Source organism: Vulpes vulpes, chromosome 13 (genome assembly GCF_048418805.1).
Source record: "Vulpes vulpes isolate BD-2025 chromosome 13, VulVul3, whole genome shotgun sequence".
Classification (NCBI taxonomy): domain Eukaryota; kingdom Metazoa; phylum Chordata; class Mammalia; order Carnivora; family Canidae; genus Vulpes; species Vulpes vulpes.
Genome location: NC_132792.1, coordinates 135,293,931 through 135,311,494, shown reverse-complemented (window position 1 = coordinate 135,311,494; position 17,564 = coordinate 135,293,931). Strand labels below are relative to the sequence as shown.

Here is a 17,564-nt window from a genome sequence, read left to right as displayed (position 1 = left end):
TCTGCCACAAGCCATGAACAAATCACCTGGCTCTAGTTACCAATTTTTGCTGCTACTTTATGACCATAAAGGAAGCCACTTTGAAAGGTGACATGGAGAAGATCAAAGCTGAGTAGTTTACAAAAAACACTATCAGAGCCCAGATCAAACAACATCCCTAGTGTTTAACTCAGCTTAAGTAGGAGTTGGCTTTGGTTTGGTTTGGCTTTTTTTTATACTCAAAACGATTTTGCATTATAAGCTGGTATTTCTACTATAAATCCCATTCAATCACAAATGTATTTATTACTTAATACACTGATGGAATTGATACGCTTTTTTACTTAGAATTTTCACAAACGATAATCTAAAATAACTGTAGCCAAACTAAGTAAAAAGGTATATCACATCAAACATAGCGTCCATTACACTATTTCCGGATACACAAGAATTTATTCAATTATTCAGTAAGTATTTCCTAAGTGCCTACTATGTGCCAAGTGCTAAGAGTAAAATAAAGACCCAGATATAGTCCCTGTTCTCAAATAACACTGACATTGATTTCACATGTAGAAAAATGTAAAAACCAAAATGGGAACTGTTGACTAGAACCAAAAACCTGGTGGCTGGTAGCCCTGATCTTAGAAAACAAAATGAAAAGGACTTCTAAATTTTCATCTTAAAATTTTCAAGATCACTTTATCCCATTTCTCTTACAGTGTTTAAGAGCTTGATATAGTACCTGTATTTGAGGGATCCAAAATTAATTGAAGGGATGGCTTATTTGTTTGACTGGCTGAAACATCTCCAAATGAATGGTCTGAAATCTCACTGGAACTTCGACAATCAACAAGACGACTGCTTTGCCCTTTCTCAGAATCTCTCAGAATCTCTTCCATGGCTTTCTCCAATTGTTCATCACCATTAGAAACTACCTATAGGGAAAGCAAGACAATTCTGTTTCAATCATACTATGGTTCTGGGGCTTAATGAAAATATTTTATTTCTAGAAGATATTAAAACAAGCTAAATTTTAAATTTAAACATAAATTACTAAATACCAAGAACTTATACAGTTGCACCTAACTATATCTGATCCAAGATCTAATTTACAGAGATTTTTCCTTCCTTTCCTTTTCTTTTTTTCCTTAAGAACACATTCTAAAAACCAAGTAACCTTAAATTTATGTGTTTTACAGGGAAGAACAGTTAAGTTTAAATAGAGTGCTTACTATACTATTTAAAAAGTCATATTTCTTGTTATCATAGCATAATATATTTGTGATTTCTTTATAAATCCTGCTTGCTTGCTGCCAAGAGGAGTATTGGAAATTTCCTAACATTTAAGTTGACTCATCCTTCTCTCAAAAGCAGGTGAAACACAAAGCCTAATAAATGTTTTAAACACATTAATACTAAAATCCAGGTATTTAAATAAATTTAAATAGTCATTTAAATACAGATATACTTAAATTTAAATAAAACCATTGATTGATTTAATATACTTATAAAACTATATATCCTCAACATAATGTAAATGCGTATTTAATAACGTAATTTTTATAAAATTTTATTAGATTGATATATACTTTTGATGCCATAGTTAATACAAAATAGAAGTTATAAACAATATATGGTACTTTCAACTAGTTTCTCTATTCCTGCTTTCAGAAGGTGGTTATGCAATTCTCAAGCATGTATACCTGGGCTTGTTTAATTCTTTACCTTTGAGTTAGGAAAGACAACAAAAATGAAAAAGGATCATTTTTGTTTGAGTAAAAATATAACTGCTAAAAATATAAGACATATGCCTAAAAAATATTCAGACAAGTCAACTGTTAAATCACATGCTAGAGTGTTGCCAGTTGACTTAAAACATAAAAACCATAAAGTTATTTCTGAAGTAAAAACAAACATAACTTTTATATAATTAACTTTAAAAACTCAACAGTAAGAGAGACAAAAATATCCAGGTAATGGTTAAGTCTTATGTAAATTTAAGTCTAATTCCCCAATTACCCTTTCCTATTTTCCCTTCTATTCCTTCTTTCTAAAATTCTGAAATAAAATATAAATAACCAAAAGCAAACTTTAAAAATACAGAAACCAAATAATTAGCCTATACAAAAAATCAAACACATGCTATTCAAGGTAGGTATTGAGAAAAACCTTTGTATTTTACACATCTCTTGAGATCAGTCTTACCTCATGACTAAAAAACAATAATTTAAAATAGTACCATTTGTAGAAAGGAAGGAAGGAAGGAAGGAAGGAAGGAAGGAAGGAAGGAAGGGAGGGAGGAAGGGAGGGAAAAGGGAAAAAAAAGTGGAAAGAAATACCTTCAGTTCAGGTTTTTCATCATCTTTTGCAGAAGTATCATCTGCATGCTGAGGAACCAAAACAAATTCTTCACTGTTCAGTGTAGCCACAGAATCCGATGACCCACTAACCTTCTGTAATGAAGCTCTGACCTCCATTTCAATTCTACAGACTTCTCTTTCCACATCCACCTAGTCAAAAACCACAGGGATTTAAAATATACATATGTTATGAACAAAAACATGAACTATTAAGTACCTGATCAATACTTAGCCTTTAAAAATGGTTCATGTGAAGAATTCTGCTGGCTAGGTAATTATCTCAAAACTAGAGAGGCTACCTTCTTGGACTGGGCCACATAATGGAAATGTACTCTCTTCACCCTGTGTTTCCAGACTAAGAGAACTATATTATTCGCTGAAAAACAATACAGACCCTCCCATGTCACAACGAAACAGATTTACTACAGTTTGACTCTGTATTTCTCCTAGAAATAATATTTTTGTTTTATATATAGAATTAAGGATGATACTAGAAACCAAATTCACTCACACAAATATTCACTGAAATTACTTTATAATTAAATCAAAATGTTTCCAAACACTTATCTCAAGACCAGGTATTATACCTTAAAATATCTCATCTGTGCCACTGAGGTTGACCGATTAATAAAGAATTCAACACCCTAAGCCATGTATCTTTTCTTTTCCAGACACATTATCACTTATCAGTACAAGGAAGGGGGAAAAGGCCAAGGCTTTCACATTGCATTCATGAGGCAAACAATGTTTTTGCCATCAAATATAGTGTAATTCTGTTTTCTGGATAGATCTGTACAGCACAGAAACTCAACATTGTCTATCACTTCCAGAAGTTTAAATATTCACAGAACTAATTTTTAAGTGAACTTGTATACTATATAACATAGTACCCAGCACTGGGGTCATATGAGTGAGTAAGGCAGACAAAGTGTCTGCTCTGCCAGAGCTTATACTAGTAAGAAAACAAGCAAGTAAGCAAATAAGGCGATTCTGAATCACTCTAAAGGCTATGAAGAAGATAAGTTACTATGACAAAGAATCGCTGTAAAAAGTATAGGGACAACTTTTAACTCAAGGTGATAGGAAAGGACTCGGAAATATTTGAGCTGAAATGTAAAAGACAAAAAAAAAACCATGTATTAAACAATCTGTTCAGTGACCAAAGGTTAACGTGATAGAGGGGTAAGACAAGTAAACTGGAGCTAAATAACACAGGACTCTAAGTCTGCTGATCCACACTTTACCCCCAGAATTGTTTTTTCTCATTTCAGTTAGGTTACTCTGTTCTGTTCTTCATTTGTTAGGTTACCCTGTTCTTTGCCTCATATAAATATAACTGCAATATCTCATTTTGCCTTTAGGTGACACTAACACCATTATTCTTGGCCAAAAGAACGCTTTACTCTAAGCTTCAGGTTACACTTTAAAAAATTAATTACTTCCATCTTTATCAAAACTCAAAATTTCCAATAATATCAAAACAAAGAATAATTATTTGTTCTAGGATTGTGTAATTAGTTAGCCATCATTTAATTCTGTTTGACATATGAATATCCTTCCTTTTAACTTTTAAATCCTTCAAGTCCTCCAAAGGTTTTTTATTTTGCAGGTAATGTTTCCAAAAATGTATTATGTATTAGAGGCCATGTCTTTACCCTTCCAGGCTGTCCCATGAATCTTAGATTGCCAAGATGCTACACATTCCAGTGTTCTTTCTGTGGCCAATCCTTCTGCAAGCCCAAGCTGCCACTCCTAGACTTAACATCTAAATGTTAGAAATTCCCCCAAATTCAAGTCCTGAGCCTTTTTCTGACTCCTTGCCACACACACTAAGTAATATCTCTCATCACCATGTATTTAAATACCATCTATATTCTAACAGTCTCCTAAATAGAAGTTTTCCAAAGAAAGATTTCCAAAGAAATCTTTTAGAGACTGTTAGAATATAGACGGTTTTCTATCCCAACCCAAACGTCCTCTACATTTCTTATTTGGAATCCAACTTTCTGCTTTATGTTTCCATGTGGAATTCTAATTAGTACCTTAAACATGACCCAAATGGAATTCCTAATGCCTCCTCCAAACTTGTTCCTTATTCAGATCTTCCATTTCAGTAAATAACACCACTTTCTACCAAGTTGCTCCAACAAGAAATCTGAGTATCATTCTTATTAATTTAACTCTATTTCTTCATTCCTCATATCAGCAAGTCATGTTAGCCCCACCTTCAAAATAAATCCTGTATCATTCTCATTTCTTCATGGCCATTTTTACCAACCTAATCCAGGCAGTGTTCTCATCCACTAAAAAAGTCTCCTAATCCATCTCCTACTACTCCAGTTTTCTCTTTCCCTAATCCCTTTTCACAGAGCTGCCAAAGAAATCTTTCGGAAAATAAATTAGATTACATTAAAGCTCCATTCTAAAATCTTGTCACTAAAATTCAAACTAAATCCAAACTACTTGCCAGGATTTACAAAGCCAAATAAAGTGCCTCTGTCACTTTACCATTACAGTTCTTTAATTACAGGAAGTTCTTTCTCATCTTAGGGTCTTAGCATTTGCTTCCTACTTTCATATGGCTGATTCCTACAAGTATCAGCTTTCATTCATCCGTCCAACAAATATTTAATGAGTATCTACTACGTTTTAGAAACTATAATGGGACTGGAGACTAAAATGATAAATGAGACTAATATACTCCCAGTCTTCCTAGAACTAACATTCTTATGGAAGAGAGAAATAACATAGAAAAAATAAATCAGGATCCCACACTGGAATATATACTATAAAAGGTAATGAGAAAGTAGGAGGCAATATGGACCCAGTTGACATTTGGGCTTACTAAGAGTGAGTAAGCCATAGAAAGAACCAGGAAAAAGAACTTCAATTAGAAGAAAGAGCAAATACAAAAAGCCCAGGTAAGAGAAAAGGCTTATGAGAAAGGAGGCCTTGATCGATAGATCACAATGAGCATGGGTGAGAGCAAAAAGATGAGATATGTCAAGGAAGACAGGGAAGCCTAAGGCCACCCCTGATGCTAAGCCTGTCTAAATAAACCCCCACTCTAATTCCAACTCACTGTTTACATGGGAAGATCAAGTGCCCAGTGTAATACCTAGTACAGAGTAGATATTCAATAAAGGTGTTGAACAAATTATTGTTAAAAGCATTAATCAGGCTAAAGTTCTCACAAATAACAAACACAGAACCAGGATTCAAAACAGGTATTCTGATTTCAAAGTACATGCTCTGAGCCACGACATTATACCATACCATCTCATTTAGTTTCCTCACCTATTCCTAGACTCCAAGGATTGGTATCTGTCACAATGCACACAGAACCTTCTCTATGCCTCTCCTCCCTCCATCAAGTTATGTCTTCCCCAAGACATTCTTCTTAGGCAAGTGATAGTTAACCTGGCCATTAACTCTAAATCGGCATGTTAATGAATACTAATAATTCCTCCATTCAAATAAGAGGTCCTTTTTTTTTTAAGATTTATTTATTTATTCATGAGAGACACAGAGAGAGGCAAAGACATAGGCAGAGGGTTAGAAGCAGGCTCCATGCAGGGAGCCCAATGCAGGACTAGATCCTGGGATCACACCCTGAGCCAAAGGCAGATGCTCAACTGCTGAGCCACCCAGGCATCCCAAAATGTCCATTTTTAAGAGGTTTTCTTTAGCCCAAGAGAATGTTAGATATTCTGCTAGGCTAACAAGAAAACTATCAGTTTACCAGAATTAAGACAGCTCTCATTACTAGCATCAAATTCTGCCTCTAAGGGCCTCAGGGATACTTTCAGAAGTTTGTCTAATGCTATCTTATTGAACATTTCTTTGAATTTCAATGCAGATACTTACTAAATCTGCACACAAACACAAAAATCTGAGAATTTTGTGCAAAGCCGACACTTTAAAATATTTCAACAGGCAGGAAATAAGATTTAAGTAGGGAAAGTACAGCCTTCAACAAATGGTACTAGGACAATTAGATATTCACATGCAAAAGAATGGAGTTGAACCTTTACCTCACACCATACACAAAACTTAATTCAAAATGGACCACAGACCTAAATGTAAAAGCTAAAACTATAAAACTCTTAGAAGAAAACAAGAGTAAATTTTTATGTCCTTGGGTTAAGCAATGATTTCTGAAACAACACCAAAAGCACACTGGCAAAAGAACAAAATAGATAAACTGGACTGTATTGAAATTTAAAATGTTCGTGTTGAAAATGATTACATGAAGAAAGTAAAACTAAAAACGACAAGAGGAGGAAATACTTTCAAATCATATATCTGAAAAGAATCTTGAGTCCAGATTGCATGAGGAACTCTTACAACTCAATAATAAAAAAGACAAATAATCCCAACTTCTGGTTTCAGCTAAAAAGCTTGGAAGTCATCACTCTTTCCTTACAAGAAAAGTTTGGACAAACTAAGTATCAGTAGCTTCTCTTGGATCCATCAGAGAACTGAGTTCAGGAGACAAACTGCCATCCCAAAATCGGGAGAGACAGGCAATCTAGAGAAAGGCAGCAAGTCAGATCTTACCTGAAGAGGAAGCTGTTGGAGCCATAAACTGGTAGGAACACTTAAATGATCATTTTGACAAACTGCTGGAGGCTAAGTGTGGAATTTGGGTGTGGGGTGGGAGAGTGGGTTGAAGAACAGTAACTTGAAATTTGTGTATATTAAATTGGTGCTTAATAATAATAAATGTCTAACATTCAAAAAAAAAGAAGAGAAAATGTTGGATAGCTATACTGATTTTACAAAAAGCAGACTTCAAAACTAGGAGATAAAGAAGAGTATTATGTGAGATTGACATATCAAGCAGGCAGAATATTAGCAAGGATATAAACAACCTGCGGAGCACTACCAGTCAACTTGATCTAACTGACACTTATAAAATATTCCATCTAACAACAGAAGAATACATTTTCTTTCAGGCTCACAGGGAACATTCACCAAGAGAGACCATATTCTGGGCCATAAAACACACCTTGACAAGTTTAAAAAAATAAAAATCATTTAATATGCTCTCAACTGTAATGGAATTAAATCAGAAATCAGTAACAGGAAGATAGCTGGAGAATTCCCAGGTTTTAGAAATTAAAGAACATACATCTAATCAAAGACGACGACTCAAGAGAAATTTAAAAATATTTTGAACTAAATGAAAATGTAAATACAACTTGTCAAAAGTTGCGGGATACAATGAAAACAGTACTTAGAAATTTGTTTCAAGGCACCTGGGTGGCTCAGTGGCTCACTTTTGGCTCAGGTCGTGATCCCAGGATCCTGAGATCAAGTCTCACATCGGGCTCTCCACAGGGAGCCTGCTTCTCCCTCTGCTTATGTCTCTGCCTTTCTCTCTCACGAATGAATAAATAAAATCTTAAAAAAAATTGTACCAAATGCTATACTAGAAAAGAAAAGATATCTAAAATATATAGCATAAGCTTCTTTAGGAACCATAGGAAACTAGAAAAAGAGCAAATGATGAAAAATAATAAAAAAAAAAATATAACAGGCATCAATGAAATTAAAACAGGAAAATACAGAAAAATTTTAAAAATCAAAACCAAAAGATGGTCTTAGGAAAGATCAACAAAATTGAAAAACTGCTGGCCAGGCTAAATAAGAAAAAGAGAAGACACAAATTGCCAATATAAAAATAAAAGAGCAAACATCACTACCAATCCTATGGACATTGAAAGGGTAACAAAGGAATACTACAAACAATTTAAGGCCCATAAATTTGGTGACTCGGATGAACAAAGTATCAAATTTTTAAAAAAAATTCACACCAGGAAAATTAGATATCCTGAATAGCCCTATAATTTTCAAGAAACTTAACAATAATTAATAACCTTCTAAAAAAGAAAGCATCAGACACAGATAGATTCACCAGTGAATTCTCCAAACATTTAAAGACTAATATAAATTCTCTACAATCTCTTCCAGAAAATGAAAAAGGAAACATTTTGTAACTCATTTTATGAGGCCAGCATTACCTTAAGACCAAAACCAGATTACAATAAAATTAAAGACAGAATATTATAAAATCATATTCAACAATACATAAAAAGAATTACACTCCAGGTATACAAGACTCATGACTCCTAGAATAAGCAAGTATACAAAGGTCACAGAATACAAGGCCAATGTACAAACATCAGTTTCTTTCCTACATACAAATCATGAACAATTGGAACCTGAAGTTTAAAAAAAAAAAAAGTACCATCTATCATTGCACAAAAAGATGAAATACTTAGGTATAAATCTAATAAAACATGTGTAGGATCTATAAGTAAGAAACCTATAAAACACTGATGAAAGAAGTTTTAAAAGATCTAAATAAATAAATAGATACTCAATGTTGTTAACATGTTAATTCTCCCCAACTTGCTGAGACTGACCAACTGACTAAGCACTCAACTACAAGCTTAACTATGCACAAAGTCAGGGGAATATGTCTATTTTTATTTTACTCACCAACACATCCCCAGCATAGTGCCCACAGATTGCATGGGCTCAATAAATATCTGTTTAATAAACAAGTCAATTAACTTGGATGTAGCAGAACAGACTCCTGCATCAGATAGGAAGTTGGACTGAATGAGTTCTAAAGTCACTTATGATTCTCATTCCATGTGATGTGTTGAAGAATTCCATTTCAACAAGTCAATTCAAAATATAATTTGCTAAGTCTACTACTATGCAACAGTATGCTAAACAAAATGTTACTTTCTCTGCTGCAGATCTGCTATTATTTCTGATCAAAAGAAACAGAAACAACAGTTGGAAAATTTACAGAGTCTTTTTTTTTTAAGATTTTATTTATTTGACAGAAAGAATAAGACAGGGAGCACAAGCAGAGGGAGGGGCAGAGAGAGAAGGAGAAGCAGACACTCCATTGAGCAGGGACCCTGATGTGGGACTTGATCCCATGACCCTGTGACCATGACCCAGCTGAAGTCAGACACTTAACTGAGCAGCCCAAACACTCCTACAGGGGTCTTTTAAATAATAAAGAGTTCACTGTTCTGTGACCTCAAGACTAACACATCCATTTCAACTCAACATGTGAAGAGCAGTGATTGAAAGCAAAACTACTTTTACAAGCATTTAGTTAAAAGGCTATGCTATTATAATCCAAAAATTAGAAAGTAAAATCTGACATAAAAAGTTTGTCTCTTCAGGTACAAAAACAAAACAAAACAAGGCATACACATTTTTATTCTTTAGGCATTTTGAAGGTGTAAGAGAAGCGGCAGAAAATTTATCAGTACTACAGAAAATCTAGATGAATGTTTTTTCTATTTTTCCCCTTTCCCCCTTCTCTGAACCCAAAGGAGCTCTATAAATATTTTCAATTGAATTGAACCACTCAAACACACTTATCCCCCACACCTATAGCAGTTCTGCCAATTTTATCAAGTGAAATGACTTTTAATTCTTACTTCAATGTCACATCATTTTTGTCAAATGAGCAATATATCTTAAATTAACACCTCACTTGGATGCCTAAAACTACAATTTTCACATATACTAGAAACAGTGTAACAACATTAAGCAAAGTCTAACTGGAAGCTATATTCTTCCCAAAATAACTGAACACATTCAAAAGTATAAAATCGTGGTGCACATGGTCCAATTTCTTTTTGTGCCAAATGTGGTTAGCCAGCTTCTTGCTTTTAGATTATGTGTTTGTACCTATTCATTTTCAAGTGTCTCTTGAACTAAAATAGAACACTGAAAATATGAGTGTGAGTCAAAATTGGACAAGACAGGCTGCAACGACTATTAGGCATAAGAATTCAAACTATAGTAGACTCATTACAATAGTAGAAACAGAAAATACTCTTAATTTACAATAAGAAAATGGACCTGAATAATTTGGAACAACATTTACCAACAATAAGGCCTCTGTGCTTTGAAAAACTGAGCCAGTCTGGGCAGGACTGGGGGGGACTACCATAGTCTCTTCTTACTGAACACTCCATTCACTATTCCAGTTCTCAGGCAAGAGCCACACCAACATGATTATACGTATGCAAGTATGTCCCCATCCCTGAAAAGGGCACAAAGGGGCCTTCCTAATTTATATTACTTTAGTGGATACCTACTTTGGCAATAATCTCGAAACTTTTTTTCTGAGAATAAGCCTTCCCTCTGTTCATACCTCTTAGCCTTTATAGAAATCTCAACACCATGGCCAAACAGATCCAAAGATAGACACTGAATCCAAACTAATTAGACCAATTAACCCAATTCCTAAGATTCTTGATGACCAGATGACCAGAGACTTCATCATGAGAGTTGTCTCTCTTACAGCAGAAACTTTAAGATATAAACTAGGAATTGTTGGTGGCCATATTTTTCCCCATATGAAGGAGGCCAATATACAGTGAAAGAGAAAAGTAAATTCTAAATACAGACAAGCAAGAGAGTCTTAGTCGAGCCCCTATCATGCTGTTTGAGAGAATCCTGAGATGTAACTCCATTTGTTCCCATCCTCAGTCTTGGTATCCACTGTTCTTTTGATTCTATGAAATATCCCTTCCAATAAATGCTTTTTGCATAAGCTAGTTTAAATTGAGTTTCTGCCACATGAAACCTCATAAGTCCTACTATAATTACATGCTAGCAAAAAGACATACAAGACATATATAAATATATATACTTTTTTTTTTATTTTGTTTTTAAGTAATCTCTACATCCAACATGTGGCTCAAAATCACAACCCTAAGATCAAGAGTCACCTATGCTTCCAAAAGTGCCAACCAGGCCCCTCATAAGATATATTTTACTAGGTTTTCATATACTAGGTATGAGAACAAAAATCTAGATGAAGATGACAGTATCTAAAAATTTGACAGTTTCCCACATAAACAGAATACTGAATGTGAAGAAAGAAAAAAAAGAAAGCAAATGACTTACTTGAAATAATTACAGGGGGGGGAAGAAAAGGTAATAGAAGGGGTACCTACAAAGGATGGCTTAAAAGGGAATAGAATGCTTTATAACCAAAATAAGAAGTCATCACAGGAAAAAGAGGAATTTTTAAAGGTAGGCACACTATGATTGTTGCTATATAATATTCCTATGTCATAAAAATAGAATGCAAAATATGGAAAAATTATTTTTTTTAATTTATTAGGATAGTAAAATGTATAAGTGACTGTGGTAAATGAGATTACTGTTATCCTAAAATTCGTGTGGAACCTCAAAAGATCCCAAATACCCAAAGCAATCTGAGAAAGAACAACAAAGTTGGAAGTATCACAATGCCAGATTTTTTTTTAATTAATTTTTATCGGTGTTCAATTTACCAACCTACAGAAAAACACCCAGTGCTCATCCCGTCAAGTGTCCACCTCAGTGCCCGTCACCCATTCCCCTCCAACACCCGCCCTCCTCCCCTTCCACCACCCCTAGTTCGTTTCCCAGAGTTAGGAGTCTTTATGTTCTGTCTCCCTTCCTGATATTTCCCAACATTTCTTCTCCCTTCCTTTATATTCCCTTTCACTATTATTCATATTCCCCAAATGAATGAGAACATACACTGTTTGTCCTTCTCCGATTGACTTATTTCACTCAGCATAATACCCTCCAGTTCCATCCACGTTGATGCAAATGGTGGGTATTTGTCGTTTCTAATTGCTGAGTAATATTCCATTGTATACATAAACCACATCTTCTTTATCCATTCATCTTTCGATGGACACCGAGGCTCCTTCCACAGTTTGGCTATTGTGGCCATTGCTGATAGAAACATCGGGGTGCAGGTGTCCCGACGTTTCATTGCATCTGAATCTTTGGGGTAAATCCCCAACAGTGCAATTGCTGGGTCGTAGGGCAGGTCTATTTTTAACTCTTTGAGGAACCTCCACACAGTTTTCCAGAGTGGCTGCACCAGTTCACATTCCCACCAACAGTGTAAGAGGGTTCCCTTTTCTCCGCATCCTCTCCAACATTTGTGGTTTCCTGCCTTGTTAATTTTCCCCATTCTCACTGGTGTGAGGTGGTATCTCATTGTGGTTTTGATTTGTATTTCCCTGATGGCAAGTGATGCTGAGCATTTTCTCATGTGCTTGTTGGCCATGTCCATGTCTTCCTCTGTGAGATTTCTCTTCATGTCTTTTGCCCATTTCATGATTGGATTGTTTGTTTCTTTGGTGTTGAGTTTAATAAGTTCTTTATAGATTTTGGAAACTAGCCCTTTATCTGATATGTCATTTGCAAATATCTTCTCCCATTCTGTAGGTTGTCTTTTAGTTTTGTTGACTGTATCCTTTGCTGTGCAAAAGCTTCTTATCTTGATGAAGTCCCAATAGTTCATTTTTGCTTTTGTTTCTTTTGCCTTTGTGGATGTATCTTGCAAGAAATTACTGTGGCCGAGTTCAAAAAGGGTGTTGCCTGTGTTCTCCTCTAGGATTTTGATGGAATCTTGTCTCACATTTAGATCTCTCATCCATTTTGAGTTTATCTTTGTGTATGGTGAAAGAGAGTGGTCCAGTTTCATTCTTCTGCATGTGGATGTCCAATTTTCCCAGCACCATTTATTGAAGAGACTGTCTTTCTTCCAATGGATAGTCTTTCCTCCTTTATCAAATATTAGATGACCGTACATTTCAGGGTCCCCTTCTGGGTTCTCTATTCTGTTCCATTGATCTATGTGTCTGTTTTTGTGCCAGTACCACACTGTCTTGATGACCACAGCTTTGTAGTACAACCTGAAATCTACAATGCCAGATTTTAAATTATACTACACAGCTACAGTCATCAAAACAGTAGAGTAATAAGACAAAAAGACATAGATCAACAGAATAGAATTGAGAGCCCAGATTAAAAAAAAAATCCATGTTTATATGCTCAATCTACAACAAAAGAGGCAAGAATAAACAATGGTGAAAAGACAATCTCTTCAATAAGTGGTGTTGAGAAAACTGGACAGCCACCTACAAAAGGATGAAACTAGACCACTTTCTTATACCATACAGAAAAATAAACTCAAAATGGATTAAAGACTAAATGTGAAATCTGAAACAATAAACTCCTCAAAGAAAACATAAGCAGTAGTCTCTTGTACATCAACCTTAGGGATATTTTTCTGGATAGGACTCCTCAGGCCAGGGGAACAAGAACAAAAATAAACAATTGGGATTACATCAAACTAAAAAGCTTTTGCACAGCAAAGGAAACCATCAACAAAATGAAAAGCAAGAAGGAAGGAAGGGAAGGAGGGACAGAAAGGAAAAGAAAAGAAAAAAGGCAACCTACTGAATGAAAGAGGATATTTGCAGATGATATATCTGATATGGGGTTAATATCCAAAATATATAAAACTCATATTAATTCAACACCAAAAACAAACAAAAACAAATCCAATAAAAAATGGGCAGAGTACCTGAAAAGACATTTTTTCCAAATAAGACACACAGATGGCCAACAGACACATGAAAAGATGCTCAAAATCACTCATCATCAGGGAAATGTAAATGAAAAACACCATGAGATACCACCTCACACAAGTCAGAAGGGCTAGTATCCAAAAAAAAAAAAAAACATAACAAGTGTTAGCAAAAATGCAGAGAAAAGGAAACTCTCACGCACTACTGGTGGGATTGGAAATTGGTGAAGGCACTGTGGAAAACAGCATAGAGATTCCTCAAAAAACTAAAATTAGAAGTACCATTAAGATCTAGTAATTCTACTTCTGGGTATTTACCCATGGAAAACGAAAATACTATTCAAAAAGATATATGCACCCCTGTATTTACTGCAGCATTATTTACAATATTATTTACAATAGCCAAGATATGGAAGCAACCTAAGTGTCCATCAGTAGATGACTAGATAAAGAAGATGTGGGATATATATACACACACACACACACACACAATGGAATGTTATTTAGCTATTGAAAAGAAAGAGATCTTGTCATTTGTTAACAACATGGATAGACTCTGAGGATATTATGCTAAGTGAAGTAAATCAGACAGAGAAGGACAAATACCATGTGATTTCACTTATGTGTGGAATCTAAAAAAAAAAAAAACAAAGCAAATGAACAAACGAGGAGAGACTCAAAATATAGAACACTAGTGGTGGCCAGAAGGGAGGCAGGTGGAGAAGATAGATAAAATAGGTGAAGGGAGTTTAAGAGGTATAAATTTCCAGTTATAAGGAAGTCATGGGGCACCTGGGTGGCTCAGACAGTTAAGCATCTGACCTTTGGTTCTGGCTCAGGTCACAACCTCAGGGTCATGGGATCTAGACCCATTATGGGTTCTGTGCTAGCATGGAGTCTGCTCAAGATTCTCTCTTCCTCTCCCTTCCCCTCTGCCCCTGTCTCCTTTGTGTGCAGTCTTTCTCTCTCTCTCTCTGTGTCTCTCTTTCTCAAATAAATAAATCTTAAAAAATAAATTAAAATAAAAAGTCATGGGGATGAAAAGTACAGCAGAGGGAATATAGTCAATAATATTGTAAGTCTGTATGGTGACACATGGTAACTACACTTCTTGTGGTGAGCATTTCAGAATGTATATAATTGTTGAATCACTATGTTGTATATCTAAAACTATTATATGTCAACTATACCTCAATTAAAAATAAAAATTCTGAAACTGTAAAAAAAAAAAAAAAAAAATTCTGAAACTGTAATGACAGAATAGAAAAGGAATATGTAAATATTGCTTGTCTCACAATTATTGAATAGTACTTTTATGTTGAATTAACACTTGCTATGAATAAACAAAAACCTGTATTAAGATGGTAATATTTATAGGTGACTGTTGTGGATCAGATTATTGTTATCAATTTTCTTTTCTATTACAGAATTGTTACATTTAGGCCCCTTATCCTGTGATTTTGTAACACCATTAGAGTAAGTGGAACAAAATATTTCCCTGCCCAAATAATTTGGGGTTTAGCCATGTAATTTGCTTTGGTCAATGGAATCCCAAAACAGGGATCCCTGGGTGGCGCAGCGGTTTAGCGCCTGCCTTTGGCCCAGGGCGCGATCCTGGAGACCCGGGATCGAATCCCACGTCGAGCTCCCTGTGTATGGAGCCTGCTTCTCCCTCTGCCTATGTCTCTGCCTCTCTCTCTCTCTGTGTGTGACTATCATAAATAAATAAATAAAATAAATAAATTTAAAAAAAAAAAAAGGGATCCCTGGGTGGCGCAGCGGTTTGGCACCTGCCTTTGACCCAGGGCACGATCCTGGAGACCCGGGATCGAGTCCCACGTCGGGCTCCCGGTGCTTGGAGCCTGCTTCTCCCTCTGCCTGTGTCTCTGCCTCTCTCTCTCTGTGTGACTATCACAAATTAAAATAAATAAATAAATAAATAAATAAATAAATAAAAAGTTTAAAAAAAAAATAAAAAATAAAAAAATAAAAAAAAAAGGAATCCCAAAACAAAACTTGGCTTGGTCTCTTGAGCTTCTGCCATCTACCATAAAAAGATGGTGGTCCAGGAAGCCAAGAGACCCAAAATGCGACTCATGAGAATAACCTGAATCCAATCCACAGAAGCAAGTAGAGTTTCTCTCACAAAACCATGAGTTAAACCATGGGTTAAAAACCTAAATGTTGTTGTAAGCCGTCGAACATTTCAGCATTATTATATAGCATTACCATAGCAATGGCTGACTAATTCAGTGACGTATTTTTAAATGTCTTCAGTAGGGGCACCTGGCTAACTTAGAAGAGAGCACAGGACTCAATCTCAGGGTTGTGAGTTCAAGCCCCACATTGGGTGTAGAGATTACTTAAAAATAAATAAATAAACTTCAAATGTCTTCAGTATTATTATGATATCTTTAGATTAAATAAAAATCAGAAGTAGCTAACACTGCAACTAACAAATCTCTCAAGGAGATATTGATATGGTTCTTCAACTATTACCTAAAAATTCTAGTGATTTCTATAATTTTCATATTCCACTGAATTAAAATATACTCCAATACGCCAACCTTCTAATACTAATATTCAATTCCAGACATACTCAATTTATTAAAACTTTGACCAATGAATTACATTGTAGTTTAGAAAACCCTAATCAGCAATATCTAAGCAATAACATAAATGAAAAATATTCTGAAAATATTCTCAAACTTTTCAATGAAGATTACTTTAACTCTAGATCTTTCTCTTAGTTTTACTGCCATAGTTATATATGCAATATATTCAAGAATAAGGTTGATAAAACTATATACATTATATTATAGTCACTTACTGCCTGGAAAATCAAAGTCTGATGGCTATACAATTCACAGTTCCATGAACTTGGCTTAAGACCAACAGTGAGCTTTGTGCCCAGCAGATAGGCATATGGTCAAGGAGGAAAAAAATCCATCACATAATGAAAAAGACCATCACTAAAGTGTCTACTTTATAGTTACAGCCCCCGTTGGTATAATAAAACCAAAGTTTGGTGATCTTTGGGTCACCATCTAACACTTAGTATGTTGCATGATGCCGCATAGAGCATCTACCACATTTCTTTCTGGCCCAGTGTGTCCATAAGAAAGGCATCTCTACTTCTATGAACACACTGATTTCTTTATCTGAAAAATATTGGACTAGTTGATCTCCAAGATCTCTAAGCTCTAAAGCTTCTACACATCACTTATCTTCTGAATATGTAAAGAAGAAATATAGATTTTTTTCTTAAGAGCTATGGCACAAAGAAATTAAATAATTTCTCTAACAAGTTACATAGCCAGAAGTAGAATCTAGAAATCCTCAGTTGAGAAATCTATTTGCTAGCATATTACCTTTCCAAGGACTGCTAATTATTACATTATTACAAACATTTTTATTCCAACCGTCTCTCATATAACACACTCTATGAAAGTATACCAAAATATAACACCAAGCAGAATTTAAAAGGAAAAGGAGTAAATTCATGTTTACTATGTATCTCCACATAATTGGCACTAATTTAACAAAGGAAATGGTAATTACCAATTTGTTGGGTCTAGCATAGAGAGACTCAAGGTAGCACCCAAAACTTCATGAACTTCACAACCAGACATGGTTCCTAAAGAGACTAAGATTTTTCAATTACCTTCTTCAACTATTCAATCTGCAAAAGATCAGCAGTGAGTGGCACCTCAATCACTGCACCAACACAATCAAAGAAAAGAAGTCAAATGATTTCTTTTCATTGTTTTTCTTTTCCTATTACGTCTACAAGCAAA

General features: G+C 35.0%; 1 protein-coding gene across 5 annotated transcripts in view; it reads right to left on the bottom strand.

Moving 5' to 3' along the window:
- RABGAP1L (RAB GTPase activating protein 1 like) overlaps positions 1 to 17,564 on the bottom strand; it is a 724,498-nt gene that overhangs the window by 662,366 nt on the left and 44,568 nt on the right. For all 5 annotated transcript variants that reach the window (XM_072733070.1, XM_072733072.1, XM_072733073.1 and 2 more), the window contains 2 exons: positions 2,319 to 2,489; positions 722 to 914 (listed from right to left, as the gene is read on the bottom strand). In XM_072733070.1, the coding sequence (XP_072589171.1) occupies positions 722 to 914; positions 2,319 to 2,456 (331 nt within the window). In that variant the 5' untranslated portion in view covers positions 2,457 to 2,489. The remainder of the gene's footprint in view (positions 1 to 721; positions 915 to 2,318; positions 2,490 to 17,564) is intronic.